This window comes from Chanodichthys erythropterus, chromosome 19, assembly GCF_024489055.1.
Source record: "Chanodichthys erythropterus isolate Z2021 chromosome 19, ASM2448905v1, whole genome shotgun sequence".
Lineage (NCBI taxonomy): Eukaryota > Metazoa > Chordata > Actinopteri > Cypriniformes > Xenocyprididae > Chanodichthys > Chanodichthys erythropterus.
The window spans coordinates 607,023-622,500 of record NC_090239.1 but is presented as its reverse complement, the minus strand read 5'-3'; the positions used below and the strand labels follow the sequence as shown (position 1 = coordinate 622,500).

The window sequence follows — 15,478 nt, the reverse complement described above, 5'->3', positions numbered from 1 at the left end:
GTGAATCTCTAACATGTGTTTTCCTCTCCAGGCTCTTGTTAGAGAGTCAAAAGGCCCAGCAGCAGTTTAAACCTTCATTTATACACTGCAGTCACAGTCAGAAGTGGCGTTTGCTGTGTTTCATCCGTTTCACTTTAAACGGGCCTCGCTACAGAAGGAGCCTCCGTCCACGTGTGATATAAAGTCAGAATTACGAGATATAAAGTCAGAATTGAGAAATAAAGTCAGAATTGAGTTATAAAGTCAGAATTGAGAAATAAAGTCAGAATTGAGAAATAAAGTCAGAATTGAGAAATAAAGTCAGAATTGAGAAATAAAGTCAGAATTGAGATATAAAGTCGGAATTGAGTTATAAAGTCGGAATTGAGATATAAAGTCAGAATTGAGTTATAAAGTCAGAATTGCTTGATATAAAGTCAGAATCGAGTTATAAAGTCAGAATTGAGAAATAAAGTCAGAATTGAGTTATAAAGTCAGAATTGCTTGATATAAAGTCAGAATCGAGTTATAAAGTCGGAATTGAGTTATAAAGTCAGAATTGAGTTATAAAGTCAGAATCGAGTTATAATGTCAGAATTGAGATATAAAGTCAGAATTAAGTCAGAATTGAGATATAAAGTCAGAATTGAGTTATAAAGTCAGAATCGAGTTATAAAGTCAGAATTGTGAGATATAAAGTCGGAATCGAGTTATAAAGTCAGAATTGAGAAATAAAGTCAGAATTGAGTTATAAAGTCAGAATTGCTTGATATAAAGTCAGAATCGAGTTATAAAGTCGGAATTGAGTTATAAAGTCAGAATTGAGTTATAAAGTCAGAATCGAGTTATAATGTCAGAATTGAGATATAAAGTCAGAATTAAGTCAGAATTGAGATATAAAGTCAGAATTGAGTTATAAAGTCAGAATCGAGTTATAAAGTCTGAATCGCAAGATATAAAGTCTGAATTGCTTGATATAAAGCCGGAATTGAGTTATAAAGTCAGAATTGAGATATAAAGTCAGAATTGAGTTATAAAGTCAGAATGGAGTTATAAAGTCAGAATTTAAATATAAAGTCAGAATTGCTTGATATAAAGTCAGAATTGCTTGATATAAAGTCAGAATTGAGATATAAAGTCAGAATTGAGATATAAAGTCAGAATTGAGTTATAAAGTCAGAATTGCTTGATATAAAGTCAGAATTGCTTGATATAAAGTCAGAATTGAGATATAAAGTCAGAATTGAGATATAAAGTCAGAATTGAGTTATAAAGTCAGAATTGAGATATAAAGTCAGAATTGAGTTATAAAGTCAGAATTGAGATATAAAGTCAGAATCGAGTTATAAAGTCAGAACTGTGAGATATAAAGTCAGAATCGAGTTATAAAGTCAGAATTGAGAAATAAAGTCAGAATTGAGATATAAAGTCAGAATTGAGAAATAAAGTCAGAATTGAGAAATAAAGTCAGAATTGAGTTATAAAGTCAGAATTGAGAAATAAAGTCAGAATTGAGATATAAAGTCGGAATTGAGTTATAAAGTCAGAATCGAGTTATAATGTCAGAATTGAGATATAAAGTCAGAATTAAGTCAGAATTGAGATATAAAGTCAGAATCGAGTTATAAAGTCAGAATTGTGAGATATAAAGTCAGAATTGAGATATAAAGTCAGAATTGAGTTATAAAGTCAGAATTGCATGATATAAAGTCAGAATTGAGTTATAAAGTCAGAATTGTGAGATATAAAGTCAGAATTGAGTTATAAAGTCAGAATTGAGATATAAAGTCAGAATTGCTTGATATAAAGCCGGAATTGAGTTATAAAGTCAGAATTGCTTGATATAAAGTCAGAATTGCTTGATATAAAGTCAGAATTGAGATATAAAGTCAGAATTGAGATATAAAGTCAGAATTGAGTTATAAAGTCAGAATTGAGATATAAAGTCAGAATTGAGTTATAAAGTCAGAATTGTGAGATATAAAGTCAGAATCGAGTTATAAAGTCAGAATTGAGAAATAAAGTCAGAATTGAGATATAAAGTCAGAATTGAGAAATAAAGTCAGAATTGAGAAATAAAGTCAGAATTGAGTTATAAAGTTAGAATTGAGAAATAAAGTCAGAATTGAGATATAAAGTCAGAATTGAGAAATAAAGTCAGAATTGAGATATAAAGTCGGAATTGAGTTATAAAGTCAGAATTGAGATATAAAGTCAGAATTGAGTTATAAAGTCAGAATCGAGTTATAATGTCAGAATTGAGATATAAAGTCAGAATTGAGTTATAAAGCCAGAATTGAGATATAAAGTCAGAATTGCTTGATATAAAGCCGGAATTGAGTTATAAAGTCAGAATTGAGTTAAGTCAGAATTGAGATATAAAGTCAGAATTGAGATATAAAGTCAGAATTTAGTTATAAAGTCAGAATCGAGTTAAAAAGTGAGAATTGAGTTATAGTCAGAATGGAGTTATAAAGTCAGAATTGAGTTATAGTCAGAATTGCAAGATATAAAGTCAGAATTGAGTTATAAAGTCGGAATCGCGAGATATAAAGTCAGAATTGCGAGAGTTTTTTTCTCGCAATTGCGAGTTTTTATCATGCGATTCTGACTTTATAACTCGCAATTTTGAGAAAAAAAGTCAGAATTGTGAGATAAAAAGTCACGATTAACTTTTTTTTTTATTAATAAGCTTCCATAGAAAAGTCTTAGCAAATGCTGCTAATTAAAAATGAGAAATTCTGATTTCAGACATAAAAGGTGCATGAATATTTTGGAAATCTGTTTATGCAGCGTTTGCAGAAATGTACTGTGATTGTATCAGATGGTAACACTGTTACACTCACTCACTAGAACAATCACTGGAGATGCGTTTTTGCCTGCATTTGTTTTTGTCTGCATGTGTTTATTTTAAGCCTTTAGGATCGTCTCTATTTTCAGGGAAGTGCTGTCAGATGTGTTCATGTTTGTTGGGCCGTTATTGCAGATACTTCTGGACTCTGGAAGGATTGTGAACTATTTATCATGACGCTGCTGAACTGACCCGTCAGTGCTTGTGAATGTTCATTCGGCGGACGGACGGAGACACTCAGTGAGAAATGGACTACAGGGCAGCTGGATGTGTAAGACTTTAAGAGAGTGTCGTATTTGCCGTCAGCGTTAGACTACTCATCTGTCACAGAGTTATTTTACACTTCACATTGTGCCTTACATCACCCTTTAGGAAATGATGGTGAAAAAGACACATTTTCAATAAATAGTTACATTTATTAATAATAATTGGAATAAACAAGTAATATAGTCCATCACTTACTGTAAACAACAGTAATTTGGCATTTATTATTTCCTCAAAAACCTTCATTTCTTTTCCACTGAAGAAAGAAAGACAAGAACATCTTGGATGACATGGAGGAGAGTAAATTATCAAGAAATTCTGAAGTCAACTAATCCTTTAACTAATAAATGAATATCAAACAAAAAATATTTCAAACAAAACAGCCCAATATAACTCTAAACTAAACATGTCATCATGATCTTATGTGAGTCATTATAAGTAAAGTGTTAGTGAGTTCTGCTCAGATCTGTGTGTGAAGATTAACACCGAACTAAGTATGGCGGACAATCGCCCCTTTGTTTTGGTATCTATAAAAAGACATAAATTCGTTCATGCTCTGCAGACAGTGAGACACGGGACGAGACGACAGTTTGAGTGTTTATCATGGGGACAGTGGTATTAAGTTGGTTTTATTCAGACTAATCTCTCATTGCTGTAGTGGGGCCAGTAGGGACGGATAAACCCCACTGGATTAGCATGAGCCCTCCGCCAATGCATTGTCCTTCTGTTTTCTCCCTTTTTGCATCTTTCCACCGTTATATTTGTCTCCGAAACAAATCCCAATAGCTGTGAGCATCCAGAATCCGTCCTGTGTGGTTCAGTTGGTAAGTTTGTGTTACTGAGCTGTTGTGTTGTCCTATTCCTCTTCTGTCTGACTTGCTTATGTTTCCAGGGCTAAATAATTCAGCGGTTACCTGCCAGTCACATGATAGCATGACCTCAAGTGAGGCAAAAAAGAAATGTCGGCTAGTGATCAGGTGAAATGTTACCTTCCCTCGCACACCTTCGCAGGGAAACATGAGAAGTGAAATCAAACACCTGCTTTTTTCCCCCTTCTCACAACCGTCCTCTCCTCTTTCCTTACCCGTGCCTGCGTTCACTAACCATTTGGCTGTTAGTCTGTGCTGTACGAGGAAACTGCGCTCGTTTCTGTCGGAAACTAATGGCTTGCTTCCACTGAAACTAGCAAACTCTGCAGGAACTTGATGGCTGTCCGAGGCACCGTTCCTCCTCCGGATTACTACCCCTTTGATATCGCTCTATCGGCCCAGCCACCTGAAGATCTCCAGGGCTTTTACAAGGGAAACCAACACATGCTGAGCAGATCAGGCTCGCATTATGGCCTGGCAGGAGGGGTCAGGACCGCTTGGGATCAAGGGCAAGCTAGAGCGGCTACTCCTGGTCCTACGCCCGGTCCTCCTCCTCCTCCTCCACCCCCTCCACCTCCACCCCCTCCTCCCCCACCCTCGGCTCATGAGATCAGCCGCTTGTACAGGGATTCTCTGGCCATCAAGATGATCCCAGACAGTCAGCGTATTCGCAGTAGAGCCGCTTCACCCGCTTGCTTCGGCATCGACTCCAGGTTTCCGGGCGAACACTCCGTTTACGGTGACGTCAACGGCTTCCCTCTTGAGTCCTGTCAGCCGGCCTCCACCTGCATAGTGGTGGACCCCACAGCTTCGGGCATGGATGGGACTCGAGGGAACCAGGCTTATGGCTCTGTGGCCACTCAAAGGATGCCCTATGACCCTGCTTACGATCCAGGCGCCGCACCAGCTCCCCTTACCTCCGGGATGTCCGGCCACCACCCTTCGGTGGCTGACCCCAAGAGGAACGTGGATCCGGGGTTTCTGTCTCTCCTGCGTTCCGAGGGTCTGTCTGAAAGCACCATAACTCTTCTTCTCCAGCAGGGGTTTGACTCTACCGCCATGCTCAGCATGATGGAAGACCACGACATCCGCTCCGTGGCTCCCAATTTAGGCCAGGTACGTGTGCTGTCCAGAGTGGTTCTCAATTGCAAGACGGGTGCGACCGGTGCCGCAGGGATGCGGGGTCGTTCCAACAGCTTCAGCCACCGCAGTGATCTCTACATGCAGCCTCAGGCTCTCAACATGGACTCTCATCTCATCCAACCGCCTCCCAGCGCCCTCCAATCCATTTCCCCTAGAATGGGAGAGTTTTTGGGTCGCCGGCCGAGCAGCGCTCCCTCTCAGCATCTACTCGAAACCACAACCTACCCAGCGGTTCGCCCGATCGGAGGTCTTCCGGTCAGTCCGGGCGGCTACAGCACTGGGCTACCTCAACCACGGCCGCTATCGATGTACAACGCCCACACCGGCCTGGCCATGTCCGCTCAACAACACCCAATGAACACTCCGGGAGTGGCACCCAAGACCTTCTCCAGTACGTACTCTCCCATGGAGCTGATGAAGCGTCCACCGAACCTTCCTCCTCTCTCTCCTGCTCACAGCCCACATCACAGCCCGCAGTTACTGCGGAAGGGAGCGGCGCCGGTGGAGAGTGCCGTCCTTCCGGCATCTTCGACCCTCCAGCATCAGACCGTTAATCATAACAACAAGCAGACCCGCCGAACCGGACCGCCGGTCATCGTGTCCACCATGGCTTCCCCTGACACAAGTAATGAGCTTCTGTCTTGTCCGACATTTCTCATGGCTAGTTTCACCTTCATGCTTATTGATATTTAGGTGTTGTTTATTCTTTGGTTCTTGTTCTGATGCACTCTATAGTTTCCAGCTCTCTTAATCTGAAATATTGGCTGTTAAAATGTTTATTTTCATGCTTTCTGAAATATACAGTTTCTAGCAGTAGACATTGGATGTGCAAAGCAGATTTGGCTAAGAGCTCTGTTTTTAGACTTGGAGACTATTTATATGCCCTTTCTAGTGGGATTCAGTGTTTGTGATCCCAGCTGAACTTCCTGAATAGACTCGCCTCCATAAACATGCAGGAAACTATTTGCCGCAGCTTAAGGAATATAGACGTTTTTTAACTGCCCTCGAGTCTGTGCTTGTTGCTCACTGCCGATGCATTTGTGTGTTTTATAATTTTAGGAGTTAGTTATAAGCCTAAATTTAGGTCACATATTCATATTTTCAAGAAGCACTGCCAAATGAATCATGCACTTGAAGAAATGCTGGGGTAAAACAACCCAAGTTGGGTTAAATATGGATAAACCCAGCAGTTGGGTTAAATGTTTGATCAGCCTGCTGGACAGTTTTATTGAACTCAACTATTGTTTAAAAATGCTCTTAAAATGAACCCGAAATAGGTTGGAAATTTCAGACACATAATTACTAGAGGCAACAATAATAATCAAAAGGTGAACATTTATTAATAAGCAATGTAATAAATGTGTTTTATTTAATTATTATTTATTAAACTTATTAATAAATCTTAATTAATTTAGTATTTCCAACCTATTTTGGGTTCATAAGTGGGCAATGTAGTAATTTTTAAACAATAGTTGAGTTAAATAAAATGACTAACATTTAACCCAACTGCTGGGTCAAAACCAATCGCTGGGTTTGTCCATTTTTAACCCAACTTGGGTTATTTTTAACCCATAATGTTTTGGAAAATTCCATCAAATTAATCAAATATGACACATCTGGGCCTTTTTTGAGCAAAAACTTGCAATTATGTCACAACATAGTCTTTCTGACATTCAGCAAGTGTTTTTCCTCTGTTTATTTAACTGTGTGTGTGTGTGTGTGTGTGTGTGTGTTTTACAGTTTCAGCTGAGCACTGTACCTCACTGCAGGCCTAATCAGAGTCTTAGAGCCTAAAATCTCATTAGGGTTAATAGGATATGCAGAGACACGGCCCTCTGGAAGCGTGTTAGTCTCTCGACTGGAGAGTCTCTAGAAAACTCGCTTGACTTTTTAGGGTTTGGGCAAGAATTTACAAGTGAAATGCTTCAGGCTAGTTTGAAAAAAACGCTGATAAACTGATGATTCATGACGTTTCTTTGAAGCTTTTAAACTTTGTCAGGCTGAAGGTGGTTGTGTTCAGGACGCTGGTGGAAGATCTGTGGTGTAAATGAGTTCTGACTGACCTTCAGTGCTTAAATGTGGTTGAAATAATATTAGTTGTTGTTTCAATGTTTAATGATAAATGGTTGTGAAAAGGAAACTGCCATAGATTTGTGTGCATGACCATCATAATGAATGCATGTTAAACTCCTTTCACAAAAGTGTGTGTGTGTGTGTGTGTGTGTGTGTGTGTGTGTGTGAGTGGGAGGTGCTCTGTGCGGCTGTCGCTCGTCTTAAACTCTCTCGGTTGGTTGGTTTCATAAGTAGTTTATTAACGGTGGCGTTAAACAGAGCAGCGCCTGCAGCTCACCGGCAGACACACACCGACCAATCTGACCGCAGCACGTCCTGCCGCCCGGATGGATCACGCCGCAGGTCAGTGACACGTGTGTGTGCGTGCGTGTGCATGCGAGACACGTGACCCGATCCTGTTTACGCAGAGAAGACCTGTGGCCGCTGTGCATTGTGGGTAGTGAAGGGTTAATTAGCTTAGGTGTGCAGCAGGATGAGTCTGTTTATATTCATCATGTGTCCTGTAGAAAGACAAAAAGATTAAAGACGTGTGTGTGTGTGTGTGTGTGTGTGTGTGTGTGTGTGTGTGTGTGTGTGTGTGTGTGTGTGGCTATGTAATCTTGAGTTTAGATCACACAGGATTCCTCAACACTCTTTCCAGGCCGTGTTTGAGAATGATACTTGTTTTCACACTTTAAACACACGTTTGATAGCGTTTAATGATGATTTCAGCAGCGTCAGTGTTGAGTTTGGATATGAAGCATGCGTCTCCGTCTCTGGATGGAGGTCAGTGTGAATAATTCATGGGTTGTAAATGGAACGGCTCCTGGATATTGAATATCCGCTCACACACTGTGTGTCACACTCTTTTGTTTTCATCTTATTTTTTAAATCATGAGTTTTTTTGCCTCTCTCTGTTTTTGTACAGAAGCTTGTTTCCACCACAGAATAAAAACATAAACTTGCAATTGCAAGAAATAAAGTTGTTATATAAAGATAAAAAGTCGCATTTACCTTTTTTGTTGTTGTTATTCTCTGGCAGAAACAAGATTTCATATTTTTCTTTTCAGCGACCACAAAATGTAACTTATAATGTCATTTATTAGTCAACTTTATTTATATAGCGCTTTATCACTGCAAAAAATGCTGTTCTTACTTAGAGTTTTTGTCTTGTTTCTAGTCAAAATATCTTAAAGTTCTTAGATCAAGAAGCATTTTCTTGACAAGTAAAAATTATTTTCTTGTTTTCAGGAAAAATAAGTCAAAATTAAGTGAGTTTTTCCTTAAAACAAGCAAAATAATCTAATTTCAAACCAAAAATAAGGTATATAAAGATTATTTTGCTTGTTTTAAGAACTCACTTAATTTTGACTTATTTTTAATTTCAAAATTAAGTGAGTTTTTCCTGAAAACAAGAACATAATTTTTACTTGTCAAGAAAATGCTTCTTATTTTCTTGTTTTTAGGAAAAATAAGTCAAAATTAAGTGAGTTTTTCCTTAAAACAAGCACAAAAAAAAAAAAAAAAAAAACCCTGAAGATGAGATTATATCTTATTTTTGGTTTGAAATAAGATTATTTTGCTTGTTTTAAGAAAAAACTCACTTAATTTTGACTTTTTATTGTTTTCAGGAAAAATAAGTCAAAATTAAGTGAGTTTTTTCTTAAAAAAACCAAAAAAAAAAAAAAAAAAAAAACCCTGAAGACGAGATAATATCTTATTTTTGGTTTGAAATGAGATTATTTTGCTTGTTTTAAGAAAAAACTCACTTAATTTTGACTTATTTTTCCTGAAAACAATAAAATAATTTTTACTTGTCAAGAAAATGCTTCTTGATTTAAGAACTTTAAGATATTTTGACTAGAAACAAGACAAAAACTCTAAGAACAGCATTTTTTGCAAAGCAGCTTTATAACAGAGAGAAATTCACCTGTACAGCAGCTCTAAAAGAAAACAGTTTGATTGTTCAGCTGAAACATGATCATCAATTATTAAATTAGTTCATTTCAATATAAAACAGTGATGTCATCATCCAGCTCTCATCCAATAGCATCAGTGCATTCAGATCAAGTTCAAATCAAGTGTCATTTATTGTGATGCTCAAACACACTGTACAGTCTGATCATCTTACAGGCAGATGTTTGTTGGGTTTGAAATGCTAAAATGTCAAAAGTTGAAGTGTTGGAGATGAAGATTGTGGAATCATGTTGATCGTTCATGTGATTCTGACTTCATAAATCTACTAAAAATCACCAAAACATCAGAAGAAAGAAGATTTGAGCAGATAAAGACACTTGATCTGATGATGTGATGCTGTATTTGTCTTGATTCATGCTGGTTTAAAACAGTTTTCCTCGTGTGTGTGTCGCTGCTGAATCATCGTTCTTGATCAAACGTCTGCAGTTTGAACATCATGATGTTTTCATATCCAGAGCGATTTACAGATTCCAGAATCATTTTTCATCTTATTAAAATGACATCAGACGGCCCTGAGATTTACATTCACTGCCGTTATTATTCATCATTTGTATTTAAAAATGACCAGTTGCAATGGAAAATGAAATGAAAACCCAGGTTTACAGTCACATCAAAGCCATTAAATGAGTATTACTGACATTTATAATGTATTAAGGATGCTCTTATCTATTCAGTCTCTTAAAATATTGTTTATTTCTCATGACCACAGAATTATGAAGAGGTTTTCACTTTCTATAATCTTATAAATTAGTTTTTTGATGCCGTTATGTGTCTGCTATCAAATTGTTAAATTTAATGGTGTTTTTGTCAAGAGAATTCATGTAAGACCATAAAAGTGTTTTAATAGAAAGACGTTTGATGTGAGGGTAAAATCTGTGTACATGTTGATCGATTACGACATTCGATGTTTCATTCACACTATATTTGATCAGATTTTCAATCTGTAAATGTTCTTGTTTTAAATCAAAGTTTGTATTGAGGTGCTGAAAAATGAGGAATCACTGTTGCTCTGCTAACAAAAACATGTGCTAGTACACACACACACACACACACACACACACACACACACACACACACACACACACACACACACACACACACACACACACACACACACACACACACACACACACAGTGTTTGGATTAGCATGCTATTCTTACTGTTTCTAGCGTGTGTGTATATATAGCAGGATTAGTATAGTATGTTATTTATAATTCAGCCTCTGATTGGTTCCCATCATAATCTGTACTTCCTGTATGATGTCAGTGGATTGAAATCAGATGCTCTGAAATCTTGTTAAGTACTTTTGGGGGATGAGGTGTGTGTGTGTGCGCGTATATGTGTGTGTGTGTGTGTTATTTCTCAAACTTTATTTTGGTTTGTTCAGATATAGTGTATTTCTGGAGGTAATTCTGTCCTCACAGTAAAACACTTTAATCCGTGAGATTTTCACACCTTTATAAAACTTCGAATGCTTCATATTTGCCCTCATAAAATGATGCAGTTATTAATATTATGGTCTGATCAAAGTGTGTGTGTTTGCGCAGGTATCAGGCCTCAGATGGTGAACGGGCCGATGCATCCTCGTCCTCTGGTGGCTCTGCTGGACGGCCGCGACTGTACGGTGGAGATGCCCATCCTCAAAGACCTGGCCACCGTAGCCTTCTGTGACGCCCAGTCCACACAAGAGATCCACGAGAAGGTACACACACACACACACACACACACACACACACACACACACACACTCACAGGTTGTAGAGCGACTCTAAGAACAAGCTGTTTGTTTCAGGTGTTGAACGAGGCGGTCGGCGCTCTGATGTATCACACCATCACACTGACACGAGAAGATCTGGAGAAGTTCAAAGCCCTCAGAATCATCATCCGCATCGGCAGCGGATACGACAACATTGACATTAAAGCAGCCGGAGAGCTGGGTACTGAACAACCCCATAAATCCTCCTGAATCATATCTGATACTCACATTTAACCCTTGTGCGGTCTTCATTTGGGGTGTACACTCAGTCTCCAGAGACACCAGGCAACAAAATGTAATTTTGTAACAAAATAATGTTTTTTGTTTTTTTTAAACAAATGTAATTTTACTGTTTATTAATGTTTTTACTTCATATTTGTGCAGTTTTTGGAGGATTTATCATGTCTTTTAAATTTATATAAATAAATTAAAACATATTTTTGAAATAGGTTTTTTATACAAAAACATCTTTTTATGTCAAATTCACAATGAGATTTTTGCCCATCTTTTGGAAAATGCAGTTTTAAAAGTAAAAAATGATCACTTTATCCAGCAACATTAAAAATTACTTTTTGTCAAAGTTTAGTATTTTTTTTGTAATGAAAAAAAAATTATTTTTCAATATTGTTACATTATGATGAGAGCCCGCTTAGAAAATGGACAAAATTCATCCTCAAAATGAACAGTTTTTAAAAACTTATTTTTTTCAGTACAAAAAAAAAAATGCTAAACTTTGACAAAAAGTAATTTTAATTGTCATAATTGTGATTTGATAATATCTGAATCAGCTGAAAATACTTGTGTAAAGAGTCTTTCAGTCAGTCAAACAGCAAATAGTGGAGCTCTGCAGCATCTGCTGGATAAAGTGATCATTTTTTACTTTTAAAACTGCATTTTCCAAAAGATGGACAAAAATCTCACACTAAACCATGTCAAATTATCCATGTGATCCCCATGAATGAAAGTTAGAAATGTGGGTCTTTATAAAGTGAATTTGACATAAAAAGCTGTTTTTGTATAAAAACAAAATATTTATTTATTAATTTATTTATTTTTATAAATTTAAAAGATATGGCGAATCCTCCAAAAACTGCACAAATGTGAAGTAAAAACATTAATAAACAGAGTAAAATTACATTTGTTTTTTAAAAAACAATCATTTTGTTACAAAATTATATTTTGTTGTCTGGAGACCCCAAAGACTCTGAGTGATTTTTTTTTTTTCTACACTAACATAAAAACAAGATATCACTCCAATTATTTTTTATTTGTAGATCTAGAAAGTGTAACAACTGTACAAAGTTTCATGTCATTTGGAAAAAGAGAACATTTTTTTACATTTGAGCAAACGTCGTTTGTGGTCTAAAAACACCCTATAAGGGTTAAACGTGTGTGTGTGTGTGTGTGTGTTTGTGTGTGTGTGTGTGCAGGTATCGCGGTGTGTAACATCCCGTCGGCAGCGGTGGAGGAAACGGCCGACTCGACGCTGTGTCACGTGTTGAATCTGTACCGGAGGAACACGTGGCTGTATCAGGCGCTGCGGGAGGGGACGCGCGTTCAGAGCGTGGAGCAGATCCGGGAGGTGGCGTCCGGAGCCGCGCGCATCCGCGGGGAAACACTCGGACTCATTGGCTTCGGTTAGAAACCAGAGGCCGATTATCTCATTATTTACTCGCATATGTCACACACGAGTGACCTTGACCTCTCACATCTCAGTTACAGTAAGGAGCTGTGTTTGTGTCTCTGCAGGTCGCTCGGGGCAGGCCGTCGCCGTCAGGGCGAAAGTCTTCGGCTTCAACGTGATCTTTTACGACCCGTACCTGCAGGATGGGCTGGAGCGATCGCTGGGCGTTCAGCGGGTTTACACACTACAGGACCTGCTGTACCAGAGCGACTGTGTGTCGCTGCACTGCAACCTGAACGAACACAACCATCACCTCATCAATGACTTCACCATCAAACAGGTGCAGTGATGTCCGAACCTTGAACAGCTCAAGCTGGTTCACAGAATCAAACTGAACCGAATCAAAATGAACTGAACGAGTCGCTTCTGTCAAAGTTAGATCTTTGTTATAATGTGATAAACTTCAGACGTCTTTAGTTGAGATGATTGCAGACGGCCCTGAGATTTACATTCACTGCCGTTACATTCACAAAATGAACCAATTGAGTCGCTTATTGATGTTGAAGTTAAAGGGTTAGTTCACTCAAAAATTAAAATAATGTCATTAATTACTCACCCTCATGTCGTTCCACACCTGTAAGACCTTCGTTCATCTTCAGAACACAAATTAAGATATTTTTGATGAAATCCAATGGCTCAGTGAGGCCTGAGCAATGACATTTCCTCTCTCAAGATCCATTAATGTACTAAAAACATATTTAAATCAGGTCATGTGAGTACAGTGGTTCAATATTAATATTATACAGTGACAAGAATATTTTTGGTGCGCCAAAAAAACAAAATAACGACTTATATAGTGATTGCCGATTTCAAAACACTGCTTCAGGAATCTTCGGAGCGTTATGAATCTTTTGTGACGAATCATGATTCGGATCACGTGTCAAACGGCTGAAATCACGTGACTTTGGCACTCCGAACCGCTGATTCGACACAAAAGATTCATAACGCTCCGAAGCTTCCTGAAGCAGTGTTTTGAAATCGACCATCACTAAATAAGTCGTTATTTTGTTCTTTTGGCGCACCAAAAATATTCTTGTCACTGTATAATATTAATATTGAACCACTGTACTCACATGAACTGATTTAAATATGTTTTTAGTACATTAATGGATTTTGAGAGAGGAAATGTCATTGCTCAGGCTTCACTGAGCCATCGGATTTCATCAAAAATATCTTAATTTGTGTTCTGAAGATGAACGAAGGTGTGGAACGACATGAGGGAGAGTAATAAATGACATTATTTTCATATTTCAAACGTGTTATTTGTGCACTTAATGTAATAAACATCATACTATAGTGAAATAGGTTATAATTAGTCAAGACATCATGATAACATCTCTTGATCAGGCATTATCGCCTGGGTCCTAAAAGAGACCCGATTCCTGGGGGGGACTCGATTTCTCATGACTCATACCACAGGCTGCTACTGCCTCCCTCTGGAGAAACAGGATCATTACACTCATCTGTGTGTGTGTGTGTGTGTGTGTGTGTGTGTGTGTGTGTGTCAGATGCGTCAGGGTGCGTTCCTGGTGAACACGGCGCGAGGAGGTCTGGTGGATGAGAAAGCTCTCTCTCAGGCGCTGAAGGAGGGCAGGATACGCGGAGCAGCTCTCGATGTTCATGAGACCGAACCCTTCAGGTGACTTTTACACATCATATCTGTGACATCCAATCATTTCAACTTGAACAAGAAACATTTTTGTACAAAACAAGCATCAAATCATCATATCAGAATGATTTCTGAAGGATCATGTGACACTGAAGACTGGAGTAATGATGCTGAAAATCACAGGAATAAATTACACTTTACTATATATTCACATAGAAAACAGCTGATTTACACTGGAATAATAATATTTCATTGTTTTACTGTAGAAATGCAGCTTTGGTAATCACTCTTTCAAAAACATTATAAATCTTAATGATTCCAAACTTTTGATCAGTTGTGTAACTTATTATCAGGGTTACATTTGAAAAGTATTTGAGATTACCAAAGTGATACTTTGAATTGAATTTAAACATTAATGTAAAGTGTGACGGTAATTAATGTAAAAATCAATTGGAGATTCTCCGACTCTGACAGTCTGCAGAAGCATCAGCTCCATTTCTGCTCATGAGTTTCATTCCTCTTGCAGAATATGCAACATTTGAATCATTTTAACCAAATAAGAGCAATCATAAAAATGGCATGTTATTTTTATTTAGTACTGTCCTGAATGAGCTATTTCACATAAAATACATATGCTTACATATATTCCATATTCCAGATGAAATTTCTAAAAATTTCCCCATTCACAAATGTCCATACCCTTGAATCTGAACTGTCCTGTCATTACCTGATGATCCACGACTGTTTTCATGTTTTGCGATCGTTGTTTGTGAGTCTCTTGTAAATGTAAAAAATGGTATTGCAACTTTTTTCCTTGCAATTGCAAGTTTGCATCTTACATTTCAGAACTTTTTTCTCAGAATTGCGAGATTAAACTCGTAAATGCAAGTTATAAAGTCAGAATTGCGTGATTAAAAACTTGCAATTCAGGCTTTTTTTCTGGGAAGTTGCGAGTTTAAATCTCAGAATTATGACTTTATAACTTGCAATTGCAACTTCATATCATGCAATTCTGAGAAAAACTTTTTTTGTGTGTTACAACTTATTAGTATTCCAAAGTATTCTAAAGTATTTAGATCAAGTTACAAAACTTAATAAAACAAAATACGTTACAAATTACTTTTTAAATCATGTATTTTGTAATCTGTAGTGAAATACATTTTAAAAGTAACCTACCCAGCCCTGTCCATTACAAGTCCTTTTCTCCAGAAAAAGAAAGCAGTAAACAAACATCACACTTTACTTTGCATATTCTAAACAAATAAGCAAGTCAATAAACAAGATATTTAATGA

At 37.6% G+C, this 15,478-nt stretch overlaps 1 protein-coding gene across 4 annotated transcripts in view; it reads left to right on the top strand.

Moving 5' to 3' along the window:
* The window catches only part of ctbp2l (C-terminal binding protein 2, like), a 49,661-nt gene that overhangs the window by 29,585 nt on the left and 4,598 nt on the right, over positions 1–15,478 (top strand). For 3 of the 4 annotated variants that reach the window (XM_067369936.1, XM_067369937.1, XM_067369939.1), the window contains 5 exons: positions 10,684–10,838; positions 10,929–11,073; positions 12,323–12,529; positions 12,642–12,856; positions 14,085–14,215. In XM_067369936.1, coding sequence (XP_067226037.1) covers positions 10,684–10,838; positions 10,929–11,073; positions 12,323–12,529; positions 12,642–12,856; positions 14,085–14,215 — 853 coding nt within the window. Of the gene's footprint in view, positions 1–3,005; positions 3,102–10,683; positions 10,839–10,928; positions 11,074–12,322; positions 12,530–12,641; positions 12,857–14,084; positions 14,216–15,478 lie in introns of those variants that run through there. The other variant, XM_067369938.1, reaches the window with a different exon arrangement.